At 37.6% G+C, this 24,398-nt stretch overlaps 2 protein-coding genes across 12 annotated transcripts in view; one reads left to right on the top strand and one right to left on the bottom strand.

Moving 5' to 3' along the window:
• CCDC88A (coiled-coil domain containing 88A) overlaps nt 1-17,933 on the top strand; it is a 122,578-nt gene extending 104,645 nt beyond the window's left edge. For 3 of the 11 annotated variants that reach the window (XM_010333586.2, XM_074399949.1, XM_010333589.2), the window contains 6 exons: nt 2,651-2,734; nt 3,725-3,925; nt 4,517-4,588; nt 5,873-5,953; nt 9,359-9,624; nt 9,817-11,714. In XM_010333586.2, coding sequence (XP_010331888.1) covers nt 2,651-2,734; nt 3,725-3,925; nt 4,517-4,588; nt 5,873-5,953; nt 9,359-9,624; nt 9,817-10,809 — 1,697 coding nt within the window. In that variant the 3' untranslated portion in view covers nt 10,810-11,714. Of the gene's footprint in view, nt 1-2,650; nt 2,735-3,724; nt 3,926-4,516; nt 4,589-5,872; nt 9,625-9,816; nt 11,715-14,024; nt 14,125-14,629 lie in introns of those variants that run through there. The other 8 variants (XM_074399966.1, XM_074399970.1, XM_010333587.3 and 5 more) reach the window with 5 other exon arrangements.
• Nucleotides 17,934-21,587: 3,654 nt separating this feature from the next.
• LOC101028125 (prolyl-tRNA synthetase associated domain-containing protein 1) lies at nt 21,588-23,929 on the bottom strand. The gene is made up of 2 exons (XM_003922729.4): nt 23,567-23,929; nt 21,588-22,057 (listed from the first exon to the last, which is right to left on the bottom strand). Exons 1-2 carry the CDS (start codon nt 23,873-23,875, stop codon nt 21,623-21,625), a joined length of 744 nt encoding a protein of 247 aa, XP_003922778.4. The 5' UTR covers nt 23,876-23,929; the 3' UTR covers nt 21,588-21,622.
• Nucleotides 23,930-24,398: the final 469 nt, after the last annotated feature.

Below are 24,398 nucleotides of genomic sequence, written 5' to 3' on the forward strand. Positions count from 1 at the left end.
TACAGCTCACTGTAGTCTTGAACTTCTGAACTCAAGAGATCCTCCTTCTTCAGCGTCATCCTCCCAGATAGCTGTGACTAGAGGAGAACAGCACTGCAGTGGCAATTATTGTTTTATTTAATTGTTTTTTACAGGCAGGATCTCACTTTTTTTGCCCAGACTGGTCTCAAACTCCTGGGCTCCAGCAATCCTCCTGCCTTGGTCTCCCAAAGTACTGGGATTGTAGGCATGAACCACTGTGCCTGGCTTTAAAGGAAAATATGTTAATTCAGATATAAGAGCATACACAAGAAAGGCACAAAAGTCTTTTTTTGAGGTCATCTTATCTATTTTAGGTATAAATCTGTCATTCTTTCATATTCTCTGCTGAAATACCCAGAATAAGAATCAGAAGGAAGTATTATTCTCCATTCCTGTGATTGTTCAGTTTTAGAATTTTAAAAATAAACTGCAAACCCAACAATACTAATGTTCCCTTAATTTTAATATGCTTTGGAAAATGAACATTGTATGTTCACAAACTCATTGCTGTAAGAAGAATCATTCCTTCCTGACAAATTTAAAACTCCTTTTATCATGTCCATTTTGGAAGAGTATCTGTCTGTAAAGCAGTCCTTGGAAAAAAAATTAAAAACAGAAAAAGAAATAAAAGTAAACAAGACAACATGTGCATGCTGCAACCACTCAGCTTTGTTTTATCTAAGTGTCCATTTTTATATTGCTTTCAGTTCATTTCTTTTTAATCATTGAAAACAGCTGTGTTTACTAAGCTTGAAAAGAAATAGGTCAAACTAAAAGCTTAATGAGTCATGACTGCTTCTAACAGCAGTCAAACAAGTTAAAGAGCTATATCCATTGCACTCTGTTTTTTTGTTTGTTTGGTTTTGTTTGTTTGTTTGTTTGACAGAGATGGAGTCTTGCTCTGTCACCAGGCTGGAGTGCTATGGCGCTGTCTTGGCCCACTGCAACCTCTACCTCCCGGGTTCAAGGGATTCTCCTGCCTCAGCCTCCCGAGTAGCTGGGATTACAAGTGTCTGCCACTATGCTCAGCTAATGTTTGTATTTTTAGTAGAGACGAGGTTTCACCATGTTGGCCAGGCTGGTCTTGAACTCCTGACCTCATGATCCACACATCTCAGCCTCCCAAAGCACTAGCAATACAGGCGTGAGCCACCGCACCCAGCCCCATTGAATGATACTTGTCAGTTTGTTAAAAGAGCTTTGATTATTTACATGCTGACAGCAAACAGAAAGAATGTAGTTATTAAATAGACAGTGTATAATATGTTTTTAGGTCTTTATGCAAATTGTTTTTCCTAATTCCTAAATTACATTTCCAAAAAGATATAATACTTTTTATAGTTAAATCTAAACTAAAATGTAGCTTAAGAATGGTTAGTGACTCTAGTGAATGTTTTTATTTTTGTTCTAATGACTCCTATATTTTAGTGATAATCCTAACTTTTATTCACAAAATCAAATTCCCTCAAAAATATCTAAAAATGTTATACATACTTTTCTCTCATTTTCATTTGCTTTGGGGTACCTCCTTATTTTTTAGGTTTATCAGAGCTTATTGCTAATGCTTATTACTACTATCAAAATATTCCTTTTTTCCCTCTTAGCCCCAGCCAATCTTTTGTAAAATGAATTTAATGTAATTGCTTATTTCATCTTTACAAATACTTTGGTCAAAAGAATGTTTATTTCAGTGGTGCTGCTAAATAATGCACCAGAATCCAGTTTAAACCAAGAAGTAATTTATTTTCTTTATTAAAGTGTAATAAACTAATGAAAGGTTTTTTTGAGGTTTTGTTTTGTTTTTGAGAGAGGGTCTCTCCCTGTCACCCAGGCTGGAGTGCAGTGGTGTGATCATAGCTCATTACAGCCTTGAACTCCTGGGCTCAAATGATCTTCCTGCCTCACTCTCCAGAATAGCTAGGACTACAGGTGCTTACCACCATATGGCTAATTTTTCTTAGAGATGGGGTCTCGCTTTGTTGTCTAGGCTGGTCTTAAACCCCTAGGCTCAAGCGATCTTCCTGCCTTGGCTTCCCAAAATGCTGGGATTACAGGCATAAGCCACCATGCTTGGACTTTTTAGTTTTTTAAGATTATTTTAAACATCCCCTGGGTACCCTAATTTTTGTTACTGTATATTAATAAAATACTGTGGTAGAATGTGCATTTTCCTAAGTTATTTTTGTTTTCCAAAATAAAAATTATGTTTAAAAAGTTAAAATAGAGACTTCAAAAGCCTTGTACATTTTCATCATGTAGACTCTGTGAACCACCAATAGCCTTCATTTTAAAAGTCTACCTTTACAATTTAACTAGGAAAATTGATCCCTGCATAAGTAATTCTAATCAGTTCCTGTTTTTATAGGACTATAACAATCCAAGCTTTAGAAGTATATGTTCCTCATCATTGTCTTCAGTGCTTTTCCCAGTATTTTAAAATATCAGAGTACATATTTCATATTTCATTATCACTCAGCAGCATGACAATAATAGCCTTAATATAGCACACATAGCTAAAACTCAAACATTCATTTCTGTCCTTAATTTCAACATTTAACTCCCATCTGTTCTTCTCCCTTTTTTCTTTCATTTCCCTGTTTCTGTTTTTCCTCATGCTCTGACATTAAAGTGGTTGCACTGAAAAGACTGCCCTTTTTGAGGAACAGACCGAAGGATAAAGACAAAATGAAGGCCTGCTACCGTCGTTCCATGTGTAAGACTTTATGACAGTTCAGCTTCTTTCAAATGACTACACTGGCTTTCATTACTAATTTTTCACTAACCTTTCTCTGGACTGCGCCAATTTCCTTATTTTGCAGAGGTCAGTCTTCCTCTAATATAAGGAGCTGGAAGAATTTTTTTTCAAGTGGCACTGAATTTGCATTATGTGTATGTCCACTGATACATACACATGCATATGTCTAGTCATACATGTAATGTATTCGTAAATTTCCAGTGCTTTCTAAAAATTGGCAGGAAAAAAACCCTTTATTTTATATGCCATAGAGATTTTTTTTCCCAAAAAAGTTTACTTAAGGAGCATATAACAAAATGTTTAGCATTAGAAATTAATTTCCTTTAATGAACCAGATTAATTAAATAAAGTGGCCAATAACCCTTGAAAATACTTGTCATTCTTTAAATAATAATATTCTGGATTTTCTTTTTTTATGTGGCATGGGTAGTTACATAATCACATTAAATGTCTGTCACTTTGGATATCATCTCTTTCAGGTTTTTATTGAATGGTATATTTATTGAGTCATTAAAATGAGTAATTTCTTCAGTAACCTGCTCTGACCAAGGACTTTCATTTTCAATAATTATGCTACATAAGAATTGCTCTCCATCTTACTTTTATTCATTCCATTTTTGTCACCACAAAACCACATTGTAAAGGCTTCTAATTGAAGTGCACATTCCCTGCACAGAAGCATGGCAGTCGTACATTGTAAAATTCCTTTCTCTGTCTTTTAAAGGGGGTGGAGGTGGGATAAAAGTATTTATTGAAATTTATCAGCCTTTGGCCCACTCATTTCATTTAGCTGAATGCATGTCATAATTTCAATGACCATGTGGTTGTAGTTTTTGATGTTTATTTGCATTAATTCATAGACAAAACCCAGCATATTTATACTACAAAATAGAAATACGAACAAATACATTAACCATGCTGATTCATTTGCTTCCATTTGCATCCCAGCCATGAATGACCTGGTGCAGTCCATGGTCCTAGCAGGACAGTGGACAGGTAGTACTGAGAATTTGGAGGTTCCTGATGATATTTCAACGGGTAAAAGGAGAAAAGAATTGGGAGCTATGGCCTTCTCTACTACAGCCATCAACTTTTCAACTGTCAACTCTTCTTCAGGCTTCAGATCCAAGCAGTTGGTTAATAATAAAGGTATAGGCCGTCTGCTCTTTGCACTGTGGTGTAACTGTTAGCAACAAGAATTTTAATTTGACTTTTCCCTGTGTACTTTTTAAAAAGCAACAACCTGAAATAATTAACAAAACATGAGCTGTATTTGATTTGGAGGAACTTTCAAATCATTTCAAAAATCTAAAACATTATACAAATAACTAAAATCTTTTCCAGGCCTCCTTTCATAATAAACAGCTAATGAATTAACAAGAAAAGGAGAAGTAAACCAGGTAAAGAGTAATAAAAGAAGGCAATGTTAGTTTTCTAAAAATTAAAAGCACTACACCTTCCAACAGAACTACCTAGAACAAGCCAGGCTTTTGCTTTGGTTGCAGGGTCAGAGGGGAGATTGTTTCATTGCTTCTGGTGTTTTCCCTAAGCAAGTCAACTTTCATTAGAGTTGCCATTTTTCTTATTCCTGGTTCCAGTTTCTGATTGAGTCTATGAAATATGTTAAGTCAAGCTGTGTTATACATGACTGAAAAACAATTTCCATGTTCTGTGTAAATAAAATTTTATAATTTTTTTATTACAAAAATATCTTTATATCCATTTTGCTATTTTATGTAGATACTACATCCTTTGAAGACATAAGTCCACAAGGTGTTAGTGATGATTCTAGCACGGGATCAAGAGTTCATGGTAAGATAATGAACTTTATTTAAAGAGTACACATTAAATACAGAATGGGGATGCTAGTACTCTTGCATTTAATAGGTGAATATGGCATTGCCAGCAAGCATGTTTTCTCTGTCCTGCATCTCATAGTTACCTCTACTGTTTCTTCAAAACTGATGCTCCTTTCTGCCTCTATTAAGATAATTGCTTCATCTAAATGTTCTCTGTTTTAGCCAAGGTCATTTATAAAGTATGCCTGCACAGTCCTCCAAGGTAATTTTGTGGCCATTTTTGTATAAGGTTAAAGTTATAGGAGTTGCATTTTACCATTGTTTTAAAATGCCAATTTAAAATACGTATTAGTTTAAAATATTAAAAATATCTGTTTTAAAGGATGAACTTTAAGAAACCAATTTTTGGGCCAGGTGCAGTGGCTCACGCCTGTAATCCCAGCACTTTGGGAGGCTGAGGTGGGCAGATCACCTGAGGTTAGGAGTTCAAAACTAGCCTAGCCAACATGGAGAAACCCCATCTCTACTAAAAATATAAAACTTAGCTGGGCATGGTGGCAGGTGCCTCTAATCCCAGCTACTTGGGAGGCTGAGGCAGGAGAATCACTTGAACCTAGGAAGCAGAGGTTGCAGTGAGCCAAGATCATGCCATTGCATTCCAGTCTGGGCAACAGAGCAAGACTCTGACTCAAAAAGAAGCCAATTTTGGAGCAGTGTTGAGTATTTCAGATTTCTCAGTTTCTGTCTGGAAAATCATGTCTCACCAAACTATTAGCAATAAGTGGATAACATGTTAAAGGAATTTTAAATGTAAGCAGGGTTTTAAGAGTTAGCATAGGGCAGTGTTAACTACAGTTGTTTCCCTTGTTATGGATAGGAATACAGGACATTAACTATATAAATGCTTATATTCCTCCTCTTCTTGGCATCTTTGCAATGTACAGAGTTCCTTGTCTGATCTGTCGTAAGTAAACCAATCAGTAGCATTTCGGGGGATCTGAGGAGATATGTCACTCTATTCAACTAAAACACTCCTGGCATATCCATCTAGAATTCATTTTCAAATCTAAATACGCACTTTCTCTCTCTCTGAATCTGAACTATTGTTTCAGAAGTGCCCTGCTCTAAAGTGTCTCAATGAATTATCTGGAAATTTGCTTTCTAATCTGTGGGCATGCTCAGCCTGTGAAAGTATGCATGATTGCTTCCTCAAAGCATTCTGTTATCAGAATGTAAAAGCTCATCAGCATCGTCAGCTAGAAGTTTTATCACACTGTCTCCTGATTTTTTCATTTAGCTTCAAGACCAGCCAGCCTTGATAGTGACAGAACATCCACTAGCAATAGCAATAATAATGCTTCCCTACATGAAGTCAAAGGTATGCTGTAGGTAAATTTATTAATGCACTCCGTCCATTTCCAGTATTTTAAGGTGGGAGATGGGATGAAGTTCCTGGGGTAAAGTATGAAATCCAAATCATCTATGTTTGGAATATTTTATACTTTTCACATTGTAATACAAATGTATTTCAATGTATACAAATGTAAAAACAGGAGCAGTTTTTTGGTTTCAGTTTTCAATCTTCACAGATAAAAGTCTTACGGTAATATTTATACTTCAAAATTATCTATACATCCTTATTTTACTGACATTTTGTCTGACGTGAAAATGGTTGTCCTTCGTTTTCTCATAATGCATGGACATTGAACTCACATTACTCATATTTTAGAAATATGTTTGGCTTCATTTATCCACAAAATAAGTGTAAGGATTTTGTGTTTAATTTGAGAAGCAACTGTTTGCGTGTGTGTGTATATATATATATAGAGAGAGAGAGAGAACAAGAACTATATAAATGCATTTGGCTCATAAAAAGAATTATTTCATGAATATTTTCTTAATTTTTAAATATGCATTCCAAGGTGGGGTATTTAAGTAAATGTCTGGAAACTTGACTGATACCTTTTCCTCAAAGATATACTGCCTACTCAGATTCTGGAAGTGGTTTGTTTGTTTATTTTGAGATGGAGTCTTGCTCTGTTGCCCAGGCTGGAGTGCAGTGGTGTGATCTCCATTCACTGCAACCTCCACCTCCAAGGTTCAAGCCATTCTCCTTCCTCAGCCTCCTGAGTAGCTGGCACTGCAGGCGCCAACCACCGCCACCCCCAGCTAGTTATTTTGTATTTTTAGTGTACACAGGGTTTCACCATGTTGGCCAGGCAGGTCTTGAATTCCTGACCTCAGGTGATCCACCTGCCTCAACCTCCCAAAGTGCTGGGATTACAGGTGAGAGCCACCATGCCTGGTCTGGAAAGTTGTTTTTTTGAGACAGGTTCTTGCTGTGTTACCTAGGCTGGAGTGCAGTGGTGCTATCTCAACTCATTGCAACTTCTGCCTCCCTTCTGCCTCAAGTGATCCTACCACCTCAGCCTCCGGAGTAACTGGGACTACAGAGGCCCACGCCACCATGCCTGGCTGGTTTTTTGTATTTTTAATAGAGACAAGGTCTCTAACCTTGTTGCCCAGGCTGGTCTCGAACTCCTGAGCTCAAGTGAGCCACCTCATCCAGCCTCGGAATTATTTAACCAATATACCATCATTATTCTCTAAACTCCAGAATTGTCAGGTTACAAGGTGTCTCAGTTGTAATTTTATTTAATTAATGCTATGACATTGTTACAGTGATCTGAAATACCTAATTTTGAGGTGGGACTTTTAAAAAAAATTTTATCATCATGTTTTTCAAATGTCTTTGTTCCTTCTCCAATCCCACTGCTTCACTTGACTAGCCTTAAAAGAAAGAAATAAATTAATTAAAAATGCTTTTATATCCAGGAGAAAAAATGTAGTCTAAAAAGATGATTTTGTTTCTGATTGGAAAATTTAAGAAACTCTTAATTTTGTAAAAATGTTAGGTAACAGCCGGGTGCGGTGGCTCACGCCTTTAATCCCAGCACTTTGGGAGGTCGAGACGGGTGGATCACGAGGTCAAGAGATCGAGACCATCCTGGTCAACATGGTGAAACCCTGTCTCTACTAAAAATACAAAAAATTAGTTGGGCATGGTGGTGCATGTCTGTAATCCCAGCTACTCAGGAGGCTGAGGCAGGAGAATTGCCTGAACCCGGGAGGCAGAGGTTGCGGTGAGCCGAGATCGCGCCATTGCACTCCAGCCTGGGTAACAAGAGCGAAACTCCGTCTCAAAAAAAAAAAAAAAAAAAAAAAAAAAAGTTAGGTAACTTGAGCCAAATTCTTTCATGGCCCACTTTACTCTGTGACTGGGAAACCATGGAAAGTTGCATCTTCTGCTTTGATATACTATGCAGTTTGTTAGTGATCAAAACAAATCAGTACTCTAAAGGAACACCATAGATTTGAGGGAGTTTAATTCTAGAACTAGCTAATTTGCATTTTATATAGTTGTTTAATGTCAACTGAGTCTTTTAAGCTTATATAGGCACCATATCAACAGTGGACAGCAGGAACAATAGATGATCAAGACATTTAAAAAAGAATAAAACACTACATATTTGATTTTATACTTTTACTGAAATGTTGTAAGTAATTGCTTCATGTCTCTATTTGACTTTACTTATAGGTATGATATTTAAATTTTTTAAATGTTTAAAGTTATTCATGTAGGATGAACAGAGAAGCCTTCAAGTAGTAATGAAGACTTCTTGGAGAAACAAAGAATTAAAATAGAATTTTCTACACTTAGAAGTTTTTGGTCTTAACATACTGAAATAATATAAAATCCACCTAAATGAGCCAGGCGCTGTGGCTCACGCCTATAATCCCAGCACGTTGGGAGACTGAGGAGGGTAGATCACTTGAGGTCAGGAGTTCGAGCCCAGCCTGGCCAACACAGTGAAAGTCTGTTTCTACTAAAAGTACAAAAATTAGCTGGGCATGGTGGCGCATGCCTGTAATCCCAGCTACTCGGGAGGCAGAGGCAAGACAATTGCTTGAACCCAGGAGGCAGAGGTTGCAGTGAGCAGGAATTATGCCACTGCATTCTGGCCTGGGCGACAGAGCAAGACTCTTGTCTCAAAAAAATAAAAATCATCTAATCACATTCTTGTCCTAAATTGTGAGGCATTTTATTTTATTTTATTTTACTTTTGGAGATGTAGTCTTGCTCTGTTGTCCAGGCCAGAGTACAGTGGCGTGATCTTGGCTTACTGTAACTTCTGCCTCCTGGGTTCAAGTGATTCTCCTGCCTCGGCCTCCTGAGTAGCTGGGACTACAGGCATGCACCACCACACCAGGCTAATTTTTTGTATTTTTAGAAGAGACAGGATTTCACCATATTGCCCAGGCTGGTCTTGAACTCCTGACCTCAGGTGATCCACCTGCCTTGGCCTCCCAAAGTGCTGGGATTACAAGCGTCAGCCACCGTACCCAGCCTGTGAAGCATTTTATAACTATTTGAACCTGAATTTTAAGAAATGTATTATTCACCCATTTATTTATTAATTCATTTACTCATCAAGTGTAGTGAATGCTTTGTCTGAAGCTCTGTTTAGGCTCTGAGTGTGGTGGTAAAGCAAGTCTTTGCCCTTGTGGAGCTTACAAGAATTGTCAGTTTGACAAAACAAGGAAGGCAGACAATTGTTAGAGTGATAAAAGATTGACATGATTTACTACGCATTTCTAAATAAAGCTTGAAAGTAAATTTGGCTGTTCCTATAATTAGGACACAGTTAACAAATGTTATTACTCATAAAGTATTAATTTCATTTCTGTTATTTAAATCTCAACACCCCATTTACTCCAAAAGCAGGTGCAGTTAATAACCAAAGCAGGCCACAAAGCCACAGCAGTGGAGAATTTAGCCTGCTTCATGATCATGAGGCTTGGTCCAGCAGTGGTAGCAGTCCAATCCAGTACTTGAAAAGACAGACCAGATCAAGTCCAGTGCTCCAACACAAAATACCTGAAACACTAGAGAGTCGACATCACAAGATCAAAACTGGTTCCCCAGGGAGTGAAGTTGTTACTCTACAACAGTTTTTGGAAGAAAGCAATAAGCTTACCTCAATACAGGTTAGTTTTGTCTATGATAACCTTAATTTAGATGAACACCACAAGTTTCTATAATTGAACTTAAGAACTTTTTTTTTAAGTTAAGGAGTGTCAAGAGATACCCACAATTTTATATTGCACAGGCTGCTAAATCAGAAAAGTAGAAACATGGCACTGTATTCACTAATCTGCTTTGAATTTTTTTTTAAACAGATCAAGTCCTCAAGTCAAGAGAATCTTTTAGATGAAGTAATGAAAAGTTTGTCTGTCTCTTCTGACTTTTTGGGAAAAGACAAACCAGTTAGCTGTGGTCTGGCCAGGTCAGTAAGTGGAAAAACCCCAGGGGACTTCTATGATAGACGGACAACTAAGCCTGAGTTTTTGAGACCCAGTCCTCGAAAAACTGAAGAAACCTACTTCATTAGTTCTGCAGGAAAACCTACACCAGGCACTCAAGGAAAGATAAAATTAGTAAAAGAATCTTCTCTGTCACGACAATCAAAAGATAGTAACCCTTATGCCACTTTACCTCGTGCAAGCAGTGTGATCTCTACTGCTGAAGGAACTACACGGAGGACAAGCATCCATGATTTTTTGACCAAGGACAGTAGACCGCCTGTATCAGTTGATTCACCACCAGCTGCTGCTGACAGCAACACCACTGCAGCATCTAGTGAGTACCATTTACACCAGTGGTCCTGTCATATACTTGACAGCCCAACACATACTATAGGTTCTTATTCCCAAAATGATTTAGCTACAGACGTGCCTGAGCCTCTACATGCCCAGGCTAGAAACTCAAGAATGGAAAGGTCACATTTTCTAAACCAAACTTTTACCACTATTAATATGCCAAGTGATGCATTCGGAATATTGGCAAAAGATAGCATAGGGTCATTTACTGTGGCTTATTCGTCTCAGCCATTTTTATCCCTGAATACAGAATTAGTTAGTAACATAAGTGGGTTACCTCCTAGGCCAGTCACCAGAATAACTGACCAGGCTTCTGCCTCTTTGGATAAACCTGCACAGAGAGATAATAAACATTTTTCTGATCATCAGAACCCTAGTAACAGTAACCTACAGTTTTCTATAAATAGCAGTAATCTTATCACTCCTGCATGCTTCTATCCTGATGACACAGAAGCCGAATTCTTGGTTTCTGAGGATAATAAAACTGTTTGGTATGAATATGGTTGTATATGATCAAAACTGCACAATATAATATGTTGATGTTATTTGATATATACTGCTCTAATATGATTTGAAAAGTTGCTGTTAACAAAGTAGCATTTGGTTAGGTTTATCTTTTTTATTTAAAATTGTTGCATAGTGTTCAGCTATACATGATGGCATGTATATTAATGTGAATGTGTAATCACACCAAAGCCTGCATGAAATATTAATTGCTTTGTCCATTTTCTGCATGCCTTTAAAAACCTTAACCATACATGCTCCTCCTTCACATTTTTTGTTGCCTGATAAGATTGTTACTTTGATATACAGAAGCATGTTAAAACATTGCATGCTTTCTTACCAGGAAGACATTTCTAAGTCATGTTTGCTTTGTTGCTTCTGGAAAAAGATGCTCATTTCCTCCCTCCCTTCCTCCTCTTCCCACCCTTCACTTGCTCTTCCTCTCACTCCTTTATTTTTTTCTTCCAGAATGTGTACTTTATATTGCACATGTACAGTATCAGTAGGAAAAATGTAAAATTACATCATTTTCTTTTGCCATTTACTTAGGCCGTCTGTGCTGTTTTATTTTTAAAGAAATAGTTAATAATGCAATACTTTATATAGCAAATATTAATACCCATATTTATAAAACATTTTTCAGATTAAAAGATTGTTAATACTTATAAACTTAGTGTTATTCATAGAAAACCCCATCAAATTTAAATATGATTTACACAGTGACTAGGAACATTTGTACTTACTGTTTCTTCTCTGCACTTTTAATCATCTGATAAATATAAGAGCTCAAGTAACTTGTCTTTTCTTCAAGATGACTTCTATACTTGAAATCAGTTAATACAATAGTTTTTCCAGTTCTTTTTTTATATAGAGTCAAAGAGAAATAAACCAAATTATATTCATTGTGTTGGAAATTTGTATTTTTACTTCTAATCAAAAAGGGTAGCAAGTTTACAAAGTGGTAAAAAATTGTTACTTCTATAATTAATCCATTATTAAATTACACATGTATGTCCTTAAAACAGAATTTTTAATAATGAATAATTGTACTAAAATGAAAAATTAGAATTGTAACCATTTAAACAAGTGTCTTTCTAGTAGAACAAAGTTTAGAACCAAGAATAAATACAGCCTGTAATCCCAGCACTTTGGGAGGCCGAGGCGGGTGGATCACGAGGTCGAGAGATCGAGACCATCCTGGTCAACATGGTGAAACCTCGTCTCTACTCAAAATACAAAAAACTAGCTGGGCGTGGTGGCACGTGCCTGTAATCCCAGCTACTCAGGAAGCTGAGGCAGGAGAATTGCCTGAGCCCAGGAGGCGGAGGTTGCCGTGAGCCGAGATCGCGCCATTGCACTCCAGCCTGGGTAACAAGAGCGAAACTCCGTCTCAAAAAAAAAAGAATAAAAACAAACTCTTTAGCTAAAAAATATATATATATATATATTTTTTTTTTTTAAACTTCGACTCTAGTGCAAAAAACTTTTATTCTTCTGTTCATAGTACTTTTAAAGCTGATTAGCTAAATTTGAATCTCTGAACTTCCAGAATGCTAAAAACAAAAAAAAAACCATAACCCTGATCCATTTACTTTGAGAGGAATACATCTTAGTGCTCTCTCTGGAACGTTTTTGCCATTTTGATTTAGCCTAAATATTACTGATAATGACACAGCCTGGCACCTGGAAGGAATGCCTTGAAATGTGACCATGTGGGGATAAAATTATGTTATACTTGTTGTTACTGTATTAAGTTGTTAATAACTGGGACAAAGAAAAAAAATCTATAGAGAATATTTGCCTAGTGAAATTTCTCCTTTATAATCATAATTTTTTTCCTTATAGCTATTACCAAAAAAAAAAAAAAAAAAAGGTTCTGGTGCATGTAATCAAATGAACACAATCAGAAGATTTTCATATTTTAGTACTACCTAATGTACTTTTTGCATCTTCTGTTTTATTGTTAATTACTGTGCAGTCAGTCCTAACATTTGAAATGTATTTGGTGCTAATATTTTCCCTTTTGTTTTTTCATAAGCTAGTAATAAAACTTAATGATAAATATAGTTGAGATTAAATGGGGCAATATATGATGCAAATGTTATAATTAGTGTTATTTATTTTCCATATTGAGTCAAAGATTATTTCACAGCTATTTCAACTATTTCGATATCATAAATCTGACCATAACAATTTAAAATATTATTCATTCAAAATTCATTGAGAAGTCACATGCTATTATATTAAAAACCATGTGATTATTTTACAAAATTAGACTTACAGGAAAGAACTATTTCCTACCCCAATGGCTATACATATATAGGCAGCATGTTGTTTTTTGTTTTTTGTTTTTTAATACACTGTGCCTGTAAGACAAATATATACCATGCCCATGTGTCCTGAGGACTGTTGGAAAATACAGTCTAGACTTTAGAAATCATTACCTGCTGTGGAGACATAAAATTCCCTCATAACACTTTCTGTAAGTGAAATCTTACATAGATGCCCCAAATTTTAAAAAAAACTAATTTCATTTGAAGTAAAAGTAAAACAACTCTGACTCAATTGAGCAGTTGCACTTATTTCCTCTAAGACACCTCCATAAATAGTCTACAGTTTACCAAAGGATTCTTTGTAAAACTATTCAAATATTCGGTACCCTAATTTTATAAATGATGAAGCTGGAGCTTTCAATATTCCTGGTTTAGGTTTCTGGAAATTATACCCGTTGATTTGTGTGACATAAACATATTATTATGTACTGCATCCCCTTTGACCAAAGCAATTTTAGCTATAACCAATGTAAGGAGGAACATTATTTGCCTATAAATATGTATCAAACCCTGGTTTTCTTAGTAAATAATACGAATATTTCATTCCAGATGGTTTTGCTACTGCATGCAAGATTATGTTTACTTTAAAACTGTATGGTGATCATTTAGTAAATAAACATAGTAAATAATGCTATCTAGCACTAAGGGGGGAAAATGTAATTTTTACAGTTTTTTTTTTTTTAAATTGTAGCTTTCCTAGGAATATTACTTACAGCTTTAAAATATAAAAATCAATCTTTAAGTGTTGAGATGCCTGTGAGATTAATATTTTTCCCAGACAGTTACAGATTCCTTCTCCTTTCCCTACTCAGTGAGAGTGCATTTCTTGTCTTCTGAATTGTATTTTGTTCAATCTTTGACTAAATAACATGAAATGCTTTTCTCCTGCAGATGTGGACAAAGTACAAGAAAGCAGAAATTCAAAAATCAGGTCTAGGGAGCAACAAAGCTCCTAATTCTGTTACCCACTACATGACATGTGGGCCAAGTGGTGAGTTTCCTGCTTAAAATGTAAATGAGATTAGTCTCATTTATACAAACTAACCAAATTAAGTATGAAACAAGTGCATATTGCATTAACAGATGTAACTATTGCTTGCTTAATTCATTGACTTTCTGTCCTACTTACTAGTGAAGCAGTATTAGTTGGCTGCCATAGGTTTTTACTTAGCGCAGGGAACAAGTATTTTTTTTTCTCACTTTACATATAATTTTACTAGTGAATTATGTTCTCCAAATTACTTTTTTAGTTTGAATTCTTTTGCGATAGGAATACAAGTTCCCACAGTTGTCTTGAAAATTGATGAGATTAAACTAAATACATTTTCTATGATAAACCCCACTCAAAAATTATCTCTGATTTTCTGTCATTCTCATTCTTATAGAAATATCTGGTGCATGCTGTTCTTAATAGTGGCTGCTCTGTATTTTGTATCTCTTATCTTCAAGCTTTTCTTATATTTTCTTTCTTCTTTCTACCTTCCAACTAAATACAGAGAGAAAAGTGTCCTTCAGTTTCTCAGTATGAAGCCTTTATTTCTGAAGTAACAAGACACCTAGCAACTATAGGAATCATTTTTAAAAATCTTTAAGGAGACTTTTAACAGTCCTTCGTGAATAGAGCAGGCAAGAAATACAAACCTTCATTCCTTGAATCAAGGAGCACTACTGGATTCAACTGCCAAAATTTTTAAAAGATTTTAGGACTTACTGTACCTTGTACTGTTAAGATCTACTGAATAAAGGACGATCTCTCGCTAAGGACCAAGTGTTTTAAAATTAAGTGTTTAAAGAAGTACTCGAAGAACAATCTACTCTTTTCATCATTTGTTTTATGAATTTATCCATGTTTGCTTAATGCTTCTGCTAAGTATTAGCCAAAATCTAGCCATTTATATTTAGTTGTGTAAATCTAAATTAAATGCTGTAGTATTTTGTGGAATGTATTATATAGCAAGATACAGAGAGAATTGTTTTGGCATGTCAGAGCCTTATTTCGTTAGCAGACTGCATGTGTTGGTACTTTTTTTTTTCCTTAAAGCCAATTATTTTGATGCAAAACAAATTCAGTTCATAAGATAAATCTGAAAAATCCATAATGAAATAGGAGTTATAAAAAATTCATAGGGATATTAACCTTTCTACATTCCCCATTAAGCAACACTAAGCATGCATACATTAATCCAAAGTAAAGAGTGTTTTTCTGAAACTTTTTTAGTAAGATGGTTTTCCAGCAAATAGCATTCCTAGGATAAAGCTATTGTGCTTTAACTCATTTCTTTTCTTTGGTATTGGGTTATGTATGTGTGTGTATTTTTTTAACCTGAGAGCTGACTATTGCTTAAGAAGTTTTCTTATGGCAAAAATAATGTAAATAACTTACTATGATCTGCATTTTGCCAGAAACTCATTTATAATTAAGGCTATCATTTATTAATGACTTTTTGTTTTTCTCCTTTATAATATTACATTAAAGTTGATAACTATTATTGGTACTTTTGAAATTTTTGTATGCATTTGTTACCTTTAAACATTTGGAAGAAGCACAAAAAAACAGATTTAGTTAATCCAGGGAAACATCAATTTTTTAGTAGTTCCAATTTTATATCACAGTTTTATTTTCTTATGAAATCAAAAAATACATTGATACTCATTAATGCAAATTCATTATTTAACATCAATATTGGTAATCTTCAAGGTCTGAAATGAGAAAGATACTGACTTTTTAAAATTTTAAGAGTGCACTTCTTAGGCTTTCATTACCAGCTCTAAAGAACTTTCTGGAATAATTCCATATTCCATAGTGTGTGGTTTATGAGTTGTGGGTTTCATCACTAACCCAGTAACCATGAGAAAAGTCTCTCTCCCTCCCTCTCTCTATCTCCCCTTCTCTCTCTCTCTCTCTCTGTCTCACTCTCTCTCTCGTAGACCAGTAGCAATGTTGTGTTCATAGTCTATTTTCCAAAAGACCATCAATAAAAAAGAGAGTATGTTTAAATTGAAATGGAACTTCAAGAACTTGAACTTACTTAGGTACTTCATTGCCACTGATAACTTAGGTTTTACCACCAAATGCTATTAATAATAAATGATTTTGAAACTCTTGGATGAAAGGTGCTATGTAAATGTAAATACAAAGAATTCTTACTAACATACAAATAATATACAACAGAAATATTTAAAACCTATTCTGTAGACTCTGAAACATTCTCTCTGTCATAACTCCCTGGATTCATTGATAATAGGTGTCAGAGCAGTCTAGAGACACTTGCATGTCAAAAATGTACATCCATTTTTAGGTGGATAAAAGTAAACACAGAAATTATGTTATGGCTAAATACAGTAAGTGGGTAACTTAGATTTATATTGGCTAGCATCTAATTTGCACAACTAGAATACATCCCAGAACAATTAATGAAAAGCTGAAATTTAATGAGTGGTGAGGTAGCCCAATGAAGGTGAATGATACCACAGCTTGACCTCTCCAGAACACTAATTTCCCAAAACAGAGAACATGCTGGGTTAAGCACATTAGTGCTTCAAGCAGAAAATGCTCAAGAACAGCCTGTAAAGTAGGCTGATCCTGAGAAGGAACAATTAAAGAGACAACCAAGGGAACACATTAAGACTAGAAAAATACGAATAATCTCAATTATATTCTTCACAATTTTCATACCATTTCAAGAAAAGATTAGATAGTAGTAACCACATGAATATTTTACTTTCTCCAATATACCTTGAGAAACAAATTTTATAGGAAGCCACTCTTTCCTTAAACTTCTTCTGCCAAACAATAATAAAGCCAACTGGAAACTAATTGGAGCCATTTTCATTTTCCTAACTGGGGCCTGACATGCTTTAAATTATCTGGCTCTATTCTAAATCAACACCTAAACCCCTAAAGAAACTGAAGAGTCAATATACAGGGTGATACCTTTGGCGCAGAGCTCCAATAATGTGCTTCAGATCTGGCCACATGGAAATGCTTTTGTCCAAATTTTTGAATTGATGGTTACCAAAGAGTTCACAAAACAGGTTTGTATGTAGCACCTTTCATGCAAGGCATATTAAAAGCCTCTTTTAAAATCACTGTGCATATTATAGAATTGTAGCCATCTCACAATGAAGTACTACAGCCTGTGCTGTCTTAATGGTTTATGTCAGGAAATGAAAAAGGTACTGTACCAAATGTGGAATTACAGTGGGGAGTAATAATGTATGCTAAATGACTTTTGTATCTTACTTTTTGTGAGAAAAGTGAATTTTTGTGTTTTTCTTTTCAGCTACACTTAGTCCTGAGATGTATTTTTTTTCTTTAATTCTTGAATTAATACAAAAGGAGCCCATTTTATATATAAACCTTGATGTACATGTTGAGATATTTGGACAATGAAAATGCCTTAAAAGGAATGCATATGGATAAAGTTGCACTTATAACACCCTTCAACAAACTCTGATTTTAAATTGTCTTTTTCTTTTCTATTAAGGGTTTTCTTTTTCATTGTCTACCAGTGTACTTATAACTGTTATTAAATAGCAAATCAAATAATATAAAAGCTGTAACATTTCCTTTAAAACTAATGCTAATAAGGGATTTAGAGTTGAATGGCAAAATGTTTATTACTTAGCAATACCTGATGTCAGTCACAGGTATCCAACTCATGACAAGAGACATCACTGTTTGATTGTTTTTTAAAAAACATTTTTCATTTTGTTTCTCCTTCAAAAATGAAGTTGGATTAACATTCACATATCAAACTAATATAAAAAAATAAAAACAAGAGGTGATTTTTGTAACAAGTGGTTAGTAATCATTTTAAAATGATACAATTTTAGCCAAGTGTTATTTTATTCCTTTCCCTTTTCGATAGAGAATTATTGTCAGATGTAACCCATAAACTTGTTTAGTTGATTGTGTTGTAATTCTTTTGGAGTAAGTATTAGAGGTTTGGAGAGAGTCTGTCAATTTTATCAATCCCAAAATAGGTTTAAATATAATCTAATAGACTGCACAAATTAATCTCTCATTCTAACTTACAGACTTTGGGAGACAAAAAGGCAACTGGCCTTGTCCTTGGGCAAGTCAGTTTTTCCTGGCCTGTTTTCGCCATAAGGTGGGGAGGGCAAGGTGGGCATGGTGGCGGGAGCCTGTAATCCCAGCTACTTGGGAGGCTGAGACAGAATTGCTTGAACCCAGCAGACGGAGGTTGTAGTGAGCAAAGATAGAGCCACTGGACTCCAGCCTGGGTGACAGAGCAAGACTCTCAAGGGAAAAAAAAAAAAAAGGGTGGGGAGGGTAATTAGACCAATTAAGCACCTTGGCGCTTAATTTCTGTGTATTCATTAGTACCTTCATTTCATATGCAAAGCAACCTAAAATGTCTACTTTGTGTTAGAAATAGAATACAGAGTATGTAAAAACTAATAAGAACCTTAGAATAAAGTTATCATTACTTTTATTTTGCCTTTTAGTAATACAACTTGGTACAAATTAAGTATTAATATTTCTACCAAGTGGAAACTGTTTTCTGAATGATCAAACTTAGGAAAATGTGGTTCTTTAAAGAATATCCCATTTCAGAAAAAAACAAAAACAGAAACAAAAGACAATCCCATTTTATTGTACCAGAAGGAAATACTAGAATTTTCATGACCACAAGAAGAGGAATAGCTTACATCAGATCCTCACACCACTAATGAAGGATTTTGTTTAAGTGAGGTTTAAAAAATGTCAAACTGGGCCAGGCATGGTGGATCACCTGAGGTCAAAAGTTCAAGACCAACCTGGCCAACATGTTGAAACCCCATCTCTACTAAAAACACAAAAATTAGCCAGGTGTGGTGGCAGGCGCCTGTAATCCCAGCTACTCAGGAGGCTGAGGCAGGAGAATAGCTTGAACCAGGAGGCGGAAGTTAACAGTGAGCAGGGATAGTACCACTGCACTCCAGCCTAGTGACAGAGCAAGACTCCGTCTCAAAAAAAAAAAAAAAAAAATCAATTTTTTTCTTTTTGAACTAGCTTTTATGTAACAGATGACTTCAGATTTTCCTGCAATTTTATGCTCTCAGATGACATACTGAAAGGGGATGAGTAAAACTTCATTGTAGCCTAGAGGACAGAAGAAACTTGGACAAGTATGTTCACATATATATATATATATTTTTTTTTTTTTGGAGACAGATTCTCGTTCTGTCACCCAGGCTGGAGTGCAGTGGGCACAATCTCGGCTCACTATAACCTCCAACTCCTGGGTTCAAGTGATCATCTTGTTTCAGCCTCCAGAGTAGCTGGGATTACAGGGATATGCCACCATGCCTGGCTAATTGCATGTTCACAATAACCTCTGAACAAAGACTAAATAAATCCTTTTTGGCGGGGTGGGGAGAAAGGGTCTCACCCAGTCACCCTGGCTGGAGTGTAGTGCCAGGATCACTGCTCACTGCAGCCTGGACTTCCTGGGCTCAGGTAATCCTCCCACTTCAGCCTCCCAAGTAGCTGGGACTACAGGTGCTTACCATTGTGCACAGCTATTTTTACATGTTTTGTAGCAACAGAGTTTCAGCATGTTGCCCAAGCCAGTCTTGAAGTCCTGGGCTCAAGCATTCTTCCCCCACCCTTGGCATCCCAAAGTGCTAGGATTACAGGCCTAACCACACCTGGCCTTGAATCCTTAATAGCGTAATGTATATTCCACTACTATATTTTTGAATGTAATATTTTGTTAAGACTAGTTAAGTGTAGTAGTAGAAAGGGAGGAAAGAGTTGAACAAGGAATTTGACCACTCCAGCCTATAAATCTAACTTTTTTTTTTTTTTTTTCTTTGAGACAGAGTCTTACTCTTGTCACCCAGGCTGGAGTGCAGTGGCAGAGTCTCGGCTCACTGCAACCTCTGTCTCCTGGATTCAAGCCATTTTCCTGCCTCAGCCTCCCAAGTAGCTGGGACTACAGGCACACATCACCATGCCTGGCTAATTTTTGTATTTTAAGTAGAGACTGGGTTTCACCATGTTGGCCTCGAACTCCTTATCTTGGGTGATACACCCACCTCAGCCTCCCAAAGTGCTAGGATTACAGGCGTGAGCCACCATACCTGGCCTGTAACTTTAATAGTACAGTGATTATGATATAACATATTCCACCCCTAGTTGTTTTTCTGGATTAAAATTTAATAAAGATATTTTCATAGAAAGTTGATTATTTTTCACTGAAAAAAATCACTAGTTTAATAAACAAACTCCAATAATGGAAAGTGTTTACCTTTGCCCCCATGTTTAATTATCTTGCTGGGGAGTTATTCTTTAATCCCCATTTCCCAAAAATAACCACTATCAAGACTCTGGCTTTTAAGAAACAAAGTCTCACAGTCACCCAGGCTGCAGTGCAGCGCTGTGTTCTTAGCTCACTGTAGCCTTGAATTCCTGGGCTTAAGTGATCCAGCTTCCCAATATGCTAAGACTACACAAGTGAACCACCACACTTGGCCCATTTTTCAATTTTTTGTAGAGATGGGGGTCTCTCACTTTGTTGCCCAAGCTGGTCTGGAACTCCTGGCCTCAACTGATCCTCCCTCCTGCCTTGGCCTCCCAAAGCAGAGATTACAGGTGGGAGTCCCTGCACCTGGCCTCAACAATATATTCCTGTATTTTGATTTTTTCCCTGTATTATGTACACTTATAATTTTATACATACTGTTTTACAACTTGCTTTTTTCTTTTTCTTTTTTTTTTTTTTTTTTTTTTGAGACGGAGTTTCACTCTTGTTACCCAGGCTGGAGTGCAATGGCACGATCTCGGCTCACCGCAACCTCCGCCTCCTGGGTTCAAGCAATTCTCCTGCCTCAGCCTCCTGAGTAGCTGGGATTACAGGCACGCGCCACCATGCCCAGCTAATGTTTTGTATTTTTAGTAGAGACGGGGTTTCACCATGTTGACCAGGATGGTCTCGATCTCTCGACCTCGTGATCCACCCGCCTCGGCCTCCCAAAGTGCTGGGATTACAGGCTTGAGCCACCGCGCCCGGCCACTTGCTTTTTTCAAGTAAAATAACACCCTAAAGATGTAAGCTAGTGGCCGGGCATGGTGGCTCAAGCCTGTAATCCCAGCACTTTGGGAGGCCAAGACGGGTGGATCACGAGGTCGAGAGATCAAGACAATCCTGGCCAACATGGTGAAACCCATTCTCTACTAAAAATACAAGAATTAGCCTGGCATAGTAGCAGGTGCCTATAATCCCAACTACTAAGGAGGCTGAGACGGAAGAATTGCTTGGTTGCAAGGAGCCAAGATCGTACCACTGCACTCCAGCCTGGACAAGAGTGAAACTCCGTCTCAAAAGGAGCCCTTTTAAGATGAAATACTATATTCCTCCTAAAGTGGTTTAGTCACCACACTAAGGATACCAAATATTCTTACACTTACAATGCTTTTTATAAATTACAAATAAGAAAAACAGCTTTTAGAAAGAAATTTATTCTAAACATTGACCCAATTAGTTGTTTTTATCAAAATTTAGTATTATGGGATCATGTCCTGTGTTCTTCACAAATGTGAGAAAGTCTTCAGGGCTCAATCCCATGGTTGCAGCATTGGTCATTGGATGAAAGTACACCTTTTCATGTACACCTTCCAGAAAAGCAGAATCCAGAACAAACTTCACATCTCCAGCATCACAGAAAAGTGCCAAGGGTGTAGCACAGCCTTGACCAACTTTGAGTTTTTCTAGCATGGCTGTTTCATCAGCAAACCGCAGATTTCCACTCCCAACACCTAACTGCTTGGCAAGCTCATTTAAATTAATTTGTCTATCATGAAGAACTGTCACCAGCCAATAACTCTTTTTCTTTTTGTCTTTAAGAAATAAGTTCTTACTATGTGCTCCTTTCAAATGCTGGATATGAGGCATCATTTCTTCAACTGTAAACACCTATAAAATATCACATAAGTTTAAAAATAATTAATATGCATGTATACATATACACACATTTATACGTATTTTGCTTGCTGGGTGAAAACAGCAAGGTTAGGGAGTGCTTATTGCCCTGAATTTCACTGGTAGAGACCCATCTCCAGCCCGTTACCAAATAATTATAAGCCCATGCCATCTCATTTTCTCATCTCAGGACCTCAGGCAGTTTCTTCGGCTAGTTTTCTATTCACATGTACTGGCCAAGTCCTAATATTCCTCAGCAGCTTTTTGTTATTTTTGAATTTAAGCTTTTGGTTCTCAAAGTTTATAGCAGTTCTGGACTCCTATTCCTTAGCATTCCATTACATCCAGACCATGTGACTAATAACCACAAAGAAGGTCAGTGGGCAGGCAGTAAGAACCCAAACAGAACATCAGAAAATCTGGCATATGCGCACATAAAGTGGAAGAATATATGACTATATGGAAGGGAGGAAAGTTAGAGAAAATGATTACAGTTTTGATGTTATATTTGTGAAGGTGAAGAATACTAATATATTCCTCTACTCTTTGTAGATCACCATATTTAGCCATTATCAACTGTTAACTCAAGCCTTGGGTAAACTTCATGTCCTTGCACCACTCAAGTTACACATTGGTTCTGTGAAATATTTGGAAGTGGCCCAGGGATGTGGCTCACTGGGAGGTTAAGGTGGGAGAATCACCTGAGGTCAGAAATTTGAGACCAGCCATGTCCACATGGCGAAGCCCTATCTCTACCAAAAATACAAAAATTAGCCAAGCATAGTGGAACGAGCCTGTAGTCCCAGCTACTCGGGAGGCGGAGGCAGGAGAATCGCTTGAACCCTGAAGGCAGAAGTTGCAGTATGCGGAGATGGTGCTACTGCACTCCAGCCTGGAACACAGAGTGAGATTCTCTAATAGTTGCAAGCAAGACTTCACATCAATGCACAACAAATGTTACCATTTATGAAAACACAGGCATGTATATTTTGGCAAGCACTTTTTGGGGTAGTGATGGTTTCTGCGATTTTGCATGCTTTGTGATCAACCTGACCACGGCAGAAAAAAATGTCACTCTGAACTTCAGTGTCCTGCTGTATGTATGGTGCCTGATCCGTTGTACCTACTGAACACACTATTAACCACTTGCTTATTTTATCTACACAAAAAGTGGACAAACTGACCTGACCAACACCCCAGACTGATAAAAGATGCACAGTCCTCCGTATGTTGTGCTAGTTCTCAACACGAAATGTAAGCAAATTACTCCCCAGAGGAAAGGTTTCCTTGCAGTGACCTCATGGTCCCAAGACGGAAGTTCTCTGCTGTCCCTGCAGAGGTCCCTTTCCTATTTTGAGACCCGGGAAATACTCCAGGAGCGACGTTCTCATGGTACGTTAATCCCGGGACACCCGATCTTAGCGGCCTCGCCCGACGGATGTGCAGCGCAACCCACCCCGCTCCTGCCGGGCCTGTCTCGGCGGTCACCCCTAGGGGCCTCACCTCGGGGTGCTCCACGACCTCGGTTTGGATGGCCAGAGCACCGAGCCGCTGCTCGAGCGCCGCCCTCAGCTCTGCGCCCGCCATGCCGCCGCTGTCGTGGCAATGGGCTGAAAAACTGGGCGCAGCTTTCCGCGGCTGCGCAGACCGCAGCCCGAGGCGGAACTGCTCAGAGGTATCTTGGCCGACGCCAGAAGCCCAGTTCTGCTGCCTACTGGAGGCGGGGCCGCTCTGCCCTGGCTCTTCGCCTGCTGGTCCCTGAACGTCGTCGGCTGAGGACTCAGGCTTATAAAGGCCTGCGGGAACTCTCATCTAGGGCCTCGCTGTGGGGCGGCGCCACTTCAGGTTCCCTAGATCAGCATTATCTTCTGTTGGGGTTTTGGGGGCAGAAGGAGGTCAGGTGAGCAAGACTTGCCCTGAGCTGTTCCTTAAATCAGTCTTAATTTTTTGAGTCTACCTACACCACTAAATTAGTGAATAGAGTCATGTTCAGTTGGGTTTTTTGTTTGTTTTGAGACAGTCTGATTCTTGTCACCCAGACTGGAGTGCAGTGGCGCAATCTGGGCTTACTGCAACATCCACCTCTCTGGTTCAAGCGATTCTCCCGCCTCAGCCTCCCAGGTAGCTGAGATTACAGGTGCTCGCCACCTCGCCCAACTGATTTTTGTACTTTCGGTAGACGTGGGGTTTCACCATGTTGGCCAGGCTGGTTTTGAACTCCTGACCTCAGGTGATCCAACCGCCTTGGCCTCCCAAAGTGCTGGGATTACAGGCATGAGCCACTGCACCTGGCCATATATTCAGTATTATAACATGGTCTGCAGATGGTTCTCAC

This window comes from Saimiri boliviensis, chromosome 1, assembly GCF_048565385.1.
Source record: "Saimiri boliviensis isolate mSaiBol1 chromosome 1, mSaiBol1.pri, whole genome shotgun sequence".
Classification (NCBI taxonomy): domain Eukaryota; kingdom Metazoa; phylum Chordata; class Mammalia; order Primates; family Cebidae; genus Saimiri; species Saimiri boliviensis.